This window comes from Trichomycterus rosablanca, chromosome 12, assembly GCF_030014385.1.
Source record: "Trichomycterus rosablanca isolate fTriRos1 chromosome 12, fTriRos1.hap1, whole genome shotgun sequence".
NCBI classification, from domain to species: Eukaryota; Metazoa; Chordata; class Actinopteri; order Siluriformes; family Trichomycteridae; genus Trichomycterus; species Trichomycterus rosablanca.
Window position 1 is genome coordinate 37550989 of NC_085999.1, and position 7246 is coordinate 37558234.

A 7246-nucleotide genomic window follows, 5' to 3' on the forward strand; every position below is an offset into this window, starting at 1 on the left:
AGTAATTGTAGAACTAAAAAGTGCTTCAGTGTGGTAAGTGGAGCTGATAAAATGGACAGTGAGTGTAGAAACAAGGAAGTGGTTTTAATGTTATGGCTGATCAGTGTATTTAATTGTGATATTATTATCCAAACCCTTATTCTGACCTCATTTTGGTACTATTATGCCGTGTAATGACGTCACAATACTGGCAAATAATTTCATGTCCTTATAGACACGTTTGGTACAAGGTGCCAGGACAAGTGGTAGAAGATTACAGAGAGCACAGTGTGTTCCTCTACATGGAATTAAAAGTATTAAAAGTAAACGAGGGTATCACGCCTGGGTGCATGGGGGCACTGAGAGCATCCAAGCTAGCCCATACGTAAGGCATAATGACTTATACTGGAAACATGAGGTATGGTTGCCTAAATTAAAGATATTTCCACTTGCTAAGACACCATTTTCCCAGTGAAGAAACTGCAACCTGCACAGGTCCCACAACCATGTGACCGGGTGAATTCAGAACTGCATGGACTCAAACTCCTTGATTCGTTTCTTCGTGTGGCCCCGCTGAATCTGCCGGTAGGACACAGTTCCGTACTTGGCGTGCCGGAGGTGGTTAAATGGTTTGTCTGGTGTGGCTTCCATGCCGTTGTTGGACTCGCTCTGTATGTCTGGGTCAAGTTCCTGCTCCGGTTCCTCCTCCAGACTTGCATCGCTGAGTCGGTCCAGGGCTCCGAATCCTGGAGGTTCATCAGGCCCGGAGATGCTGCTCTCATCTGCAACTTAACCAAGGAGACAGCTCTTAGGTCAGACCCGTACACAACAATTACATACATAAGATGTGATCTGTTAAAAATCCACATGTATGTGTGGAACATGAAAGGTACACCGATTAGGCATAACATTATGACCACGTTCCTAATATTGTGTTGGTCCCCCTGTGGAGGCACGGACTCCACTAGACCTCTGAAGGTGTGCTGTGGTATCTGGCACCAAGGTGTCAGCAGCAGATCCTTTAACTCCTGTAAATTGTGAGGTGGAGCCTCCACAGATCGGACTTGTTTGTCCAGCACATCCCACAGATGCTCGATTGGATCGAGAGCTGGGACATTTGGAGGCAGAGTCAACACCTCAAACTGGTTGTTGTGCTCCTCAAACCGTTCCTGAAGCATTTTAGCTTTGTGGCAGGGCGCATCATCCTGCTGAAAGAGGCCACAGCCATTAGGGAACAGCGTCTCCATGAAAGGGTGAACATGGTCTGCAACAATGCTTAGGTAGGTTGTATGTGTCAATGTAACATCCACGTGGGTGGCAGGACCCAAGGTTTCCCAGCAGAACGTTGCCCAAAGCGTCACACTGCCTCCGCCAGCTTGCCTTCTTCCCATAGTGCATCCTGGTGCCATGTGTTCCCCAGGTGATGTAAAAGAAAACCTGATTTATCAGACCAGGCCACCTTCTTCCATTGCTCCGTGGTCCAGTTCCGACACTCACGTTCCCACTGTTGGCGCTTTCGGTGGTGGACAGGGGTCAGCATGGGCACCCTGACTGGTCTGCGCCTATGCAGCCCCATATGCAACAAACAGTGATGCCCTGTCTATTCTGACACCTTTCTATCAGAACCAGCATGAACTTCTTCAGCAGTTTGAGCTACAGTAGCTCGTCTGTTGGATCCGACCACACGGACCTGCCTTCGCTCCCCACGTGCATCAATGAGCCTTGGCCGCCCATGACCCTGTCACCGGTTTACCACTGTTCCTTTCTTGGACCACTTCAGACCGGGAACACCCCTCAAGAGCTGCAGTTTTGGACATGCTCTGATCTAGCCATCACAATTTGGCCCTCGTCAAACTTGCTTAAATAAAATACTTTGAAATACAAATCACTAAACTATAATTACATTTATTTCCTCGCTCACTAATCCTGTAGTTCAGAGTTTCTTACCTCTGTCCCGTGTTTGTGTACTCTCAGAGCTCTGAGTTGAGCTCTTCAGGTCCATCTTGTCCTCAACCTGTGACTCTGGATGATCATCCGCAGCAGGCATCATGAGTGGCATCTCTGGGCATTTTAAAAGCTCTTCGGTGCAACCTGCTTCTCTATTAGATGTATTTTTCATTTCAACCGGCACTTCAGAGAGTGTAGATGGTGCATGACTCACTGCATTCTCCTCTGGATTCCTTGTTTCCTCCTGCACTCCACTACTGTCATTTACAGACTCCAGTTCCATTAGACCAGAATTATTTTCAGCTCCCGAGTGTTGGATTTCTTCTTCCTCGCTGTAGAAAACAGAATCGTCTCCGTCGGTCAGAACCAGAGCTGTCTGCTTCACCGGATCTCTTAAAGCTTCGTCAGAGTTCATATCTGCTTCTGGTGTTGAGTCATTTTCTAAGATACTCTCAAGGTCTGCCATATTAAATTCTTCTTTATTTTTTTATTTAAGCTTTTATCTGAATTCTACTGCTCTATAAGATTATTCTGCCGTACTGTTCCCTGCGTTCACACTTGGGTAAATGTTCCATGGTGGATTGTTTCAGGCTGGGCTTTTGTACTCATGTGAAATGTAATTCTCCAGCCAGTGGAGAACAGGGGATTTGTATTGGCCCAAATAAACGCCCTTTTGTTTCCTGCTCTAATACAAACGAACTGTTTGTCCTGGTGTTTTAATCCTGCCCGAATGACCACTCTGACCAAGAGGTATTCAGGAGTTCAGATTAACATTCTTAGTCAAGCTCGTAATAGTTTTTTTAAGCAGAGGAATACACACAGATCAGCCATAATTAAAACCACCTCCTTGTTTGTACACTCACTGTCCATTTTATCAGCTCCACTTATCATATAGAAGCACTTTGTAGTTCTACAATTACTGACTGTAGTCCATCTGTTTCTCTGCATGCTTTGTTACCCCCTTTCACCCTGTTCTTCAATGGTCAGGACCCCCACAGGACCCCCACAGAGCAGGTATTATTTAGGTGGTGGGTCATTCTCAGCACTGCAGTGACACTGACATGGTGGTGGTGTGTTAGTGTGTGTTGTGCTGGTATGAGTGGATCAGACACAGCAGCGCCACTGGAGTTTTTAAATACCGTGTCCACTCACTGTCCACTCTGTTAGACACTCCTACCTAGTTGCTCCACCTTGTAGATGTAAAGTCAGAGACGATCGCTCATCTATTGCTGCTGTTTGAGTCAGTCATCTTCTACTGGACACTGCCCACGGGGTGCTGTTGGCTGGATATATTTTTGGTTGGTGGACTATTCTCAGTCCAGCAGTAATGGTGAGGTGTTTAAAAACTCCAGCAGCGCTGCTGTGTCTGATCCACTCATACCAGCACAACACACACTAACACACCACCACCATGTCAGTGTCACTGTAGTGCTGAGAATGATCCAACTTTATCTGTTCCTAAAAGTCATTTACATTCTGAACTCCTCGGTTTGAAACTCGGCGTTGCCACCGCTTGACTGGGCGCCATCTAGCGGGCATAATTGGCAGTGCTTGCAGCAGACACGTTTCTGCTAGGGTGGGATGGCCGGACTGTGTGGGTGACACTGATTAGCAAATAGAGAGGCGCCTGTGCAGAGTGCACGGGTGAAAAAGGTTCTGCTAATGACACCTCTTATAGCCGTGTGGCTTCTGTTATCTAATTTGTGGATGTGTGTGCAGTCTGAAACACAGATCCCGCTCTACTAAACTTTGCTCTTTATTTTTGGTTGTGGTCGCTCAGACACACAATGCAGACAGCCTCAGTGATTCGTGCTGTTCATGCAGCTGTGTGTGTGTGTGTGTGTGTGTGTGTGCGAGGGGTTTAAAGTTTCACTGTGGGAAAGAGTGTTTAGCTGTGATCTGTAAAGTCTACATTACTCAGCTAAACGTGTGTGAGAAGGTGTAATCAGGTATTTATTTCAATTTTCATCTGTATGTATTTTTATTTGGATTTTCTTTGAGAATTTTTATTTTCACCAGTTAAAACAGGCCTGTCGTGTCCACAGTTCCTCCTCTGCATCTAGTGTATCAGCAGTGATTCTGAACTCATCAGAACCCTAATCAGAATGAAGCAATAGTTCGATAAATAATTAAAATAATAATACATTTAAATTTAGCTCTTTTTTGGGTACTTTAACAGAAGATGTCATATATAGATATGTATGCCACAGACAGACAGACAGATAGGTAGATAGACAGACAGGTAGATCCAATGTATGCAATTTGTAATGATAAACAGACAGACAGACAGATAGGTAGATAGACAGACAGGTAGATCCAATTTATGCAATTTGTAATGATAAACAGACAGAGAGACAGACAGGTAGATAGATAGATAAATAGATAGTTAGACAGACAAACAGATAGATAAATAGATGATAGACAGACAGACATACAGATAGATAGATAGATAGATAGATAGATAGATAGATAGACAGACAGACAGACAGACAGACAGACAGACAGACAGACAGACATATATAGAGACAGACAGACATAAAAACGAAGCTCGGCACTTTGCTGAATTACAGGAAGTTGTTGGCAAACTGTATATCCCGCTGCCCTCTAGTGTCTAGTCTAATAATGCTAAAGAACTTTTAATAAAAAAAATAAAAAAATAAAAATAATAATAATAATAAATAATAATACTAACAGTGCTATAAATAAAGCTTCAGTAAGCAGGTAATAAGATACAATTCATCATAATACTGGCTAAACAGGAGTAAGTTTTTAATCAGGGCAGCAATGTCTCACTGTCTTATTCACTATATCTTTCAATACTTCAAGCTTCTTTTCCTTTAAATACTTTTGGCTGATTAAATTACATATAAAAGATATTTAATACTATATAAAAGCGTGTGCTCAAGCACTGAGGAGAGGCAACATGAACCTGGCATGAGCCATCACCTACAAAAAGCAAAAAATAGTAGGGTGTAGGGTAGCACCTTTCTCACGACCACATCCTGTTTTGAACATTTCTCAGATGTATGTGTGGTTAAGTGCTGTGGTGTTAAACTCATCTATCCCATCACGCACTCTTTTCTGCAGGGCCACGTTTTATTACACCCTTAAATCTACTGTCTAATGTTTAAATGTAATGTCACTTGGATGTACAGTAGATGCAGGAGCACATTTAAGAGATAAATCCCAGCATATGTTTATCTTCATTTATTTATTTATTGATATAAGTTTAGATTTTAGATGCACATTTAAGTCACACACACACATTCTCACACGTATTACACACAGACAGGTAGCACTTGTGGCTCTGTACGATCCACCCATTAAAACATTTAATGCATTTTAATAAACCTGTATTACAGACGTGGTTTGTTTTCATATCCACAAAGACTCACAGTGGTTGCAGATTTTTAAACCAATCGAGTTCAACCTTCACCAGACTGATTAATTCGTTAGCTTTTATTTGTTTTAAACTAATGATAAGTTGTATACGATGAAGCTTCTGTCTAGTTGGCAGGAAAACCTGCAGCCACTGCAGCTCTTTGTGGGTAAGAGTTCATACCAGTGCTCTACAGAAATGTAAAAAGAGGACACCAGTACTATCCAGGCTGATCTTCCACATACATTTTACCACAGACGATTCTATTCTACCATTTCTCTGTACTGAGAAGAGAAACACACTGAGCATTCCTTAAAAAAAATAAAAAATTGCTCCACTTACCATATAGAAGCACTTTGTATGTGTGAGCATACTTGGCCAATAAAGCCTGATTCAGATTCTTTGTAGTTCTACAATTACTGACTGTAGTCCATCTGTTTCTCTGCATGTTTTTAACCTGCATGCTTTTTTAACCTGCTTTCACCCTGTTCTCCGAAAACCTGCTGACCAGGGATGAAAGCCCAAAACAAAACCCCATGAAACGAAGATAAATGTTACTGCAAAAGACTTACAGGTTAACCTGATAAAGTCTGGGACAAATGTGTCAGTGGCGACCATAAGATCGCTTAAAAATCCTGTACTTCATGGCTGGAAACTCACCGCTCTTGACCAAGCGTTACAGGAAGGGTCGACTGGAATACGTCCAAGAGTATTTGAACAGGCCTGTGGAGCAGCCCTGGTTCTGGACTGCGTTGCTTGGGGGGGGGCCCAGCACCCCCATAGCGCCGGCCCTGCTTGTGTTACTTTAGTTTCGCCCTAAGCCAGATTCGAACCTAGGGCAGAAAAATATGCACGCTGCGCTCTGCCTACTGCGCTACTCAAACAGCGGTGTGTTCAACAGGTTGTTATGCTGATATAACCTGTGCACACGGCGTTACTAAGACTAAAAGTGAACACTACTTAAAATAATAACCAAACGCTTTCTAATTCCCACGGTATTGGCAGAAGCCACTTGCCCTGTTACAAGTTCAGAGATAATTAAAAAATATATAATATAAGATATAAGATAATTTGCTTGCTTTTCAGACAACAATCTTATGCTTGGTTAGGAAATCAGTCCTGGAATATCTTGGAGTCACCTTATTTAATCATCAGATTTAAATCCCATAGAAAAAGACAAAAATTGTCTATGAAAGGCTGTTAAAGCAAACAGGGGTTCCACCAGGTACTGAAGGTGTGGGTTGAATTATTGTTAACATGGACATTTATCAAGAGAACTAAATGTTTTTTTATTTAAATTACATATTATGGACACTTGTGTCTTTAAAATTCAGCAGTCCTATACGCATCACCACGTATTTTAAGTTGAGGGGGTTGAATATTTCCAGTTACAGTCGTTTTATGCCATGGATGCTTTTCACATTACACTCTGTAAGTATATAAATATATACTGCAATATCTGTAGGTACTCTGTACGTATGTCTCCTCAGTTTCACTTAACTGCTCACTGCTGCACTTTAATTGTAATATATGTAAAATAAATTCCTATCTTGCTATTCTGGTTAGATGCTGCTTCATTTCATTGGATCTGTTCTTGTTCTTGTTCTTGCAGAAACAGTTTAATCTCAATTAATATAATTTAATTTGCTTAAGAAATTGATGAAAAGTACAATTTAGTGGGAAGTAAGCAATTTAAGCACTTGCACCTTTAAATGAGGTTGAATTTGAGAAATAAGTTTGGTCGTATAGAATAAGTAAAGAATTTACCAGTTTTTTTTTTTTACACTAGTTTGCTGGCAGTCTGACTTTGCCGGATGCAGGTTTGACCCACATTTGGAGGAAAAAAGTTCACATTACTGCTATTAATGTTCACAGCTCTTAATAGTTTACGTTCTGCATACTTTTAGACAAAGAAAATACTCGGTTAGCATAGTACCATTA

The 7246-nt window shown here is 41.8% G+C and overlaps 1 protein-coding gene across 2 annotated transcripts; it reads right to left on the minus strand.

Moving 5' to 3' along the window:
• Positions 1 to 2493, minus strand: LOC134324628 (uncharacterized). Of its 2 annotated transcripts, none has more exons than XM_063006528.1 (2): positions 1927 to 2493; positions 1 to 761 (listed from the first exon to the last, which is right to left on the minus strand). In XM_063006528.1, exons 1-2 carry the CDS (start codon positions 2390 to 2392, stop codon positions 502 to 504), a joined length of 726 nt encoding a protein of 241 aa, XP_062862598.1. In that variant the 5' UTR covers positions 2393 to 2493; the 3' UTR covers positions 1 to 501. The 2 variants fall into 2 exon arrangements, with proteins under 2 accessions (XP_062862598.1, XP_062862597.1); XM_063006527.1 differs by having other exon boundaries at positions 1 to 767.
• Between the last annotated feature and the right edge of the window lie 4753 nt (positions 2494 to 7246).

Bases quoted from the DNA above. Each gene is read 5' to 3' on its own strand.
- LOC134324628 (XM_063006527.1), bottom strand. From the start codon at position 2,392: ATGGCAGACCTTGAGAGTATCTTAGAAAATGACTCAACACCAGAAGCA. The intron at 768-1,926 runs GTAAGAAACTCT...TCCTTGGTTAAG, and splicing joins TACACAAACACGGGACAGAG to TTGCAGATGAGAGCAGCATC.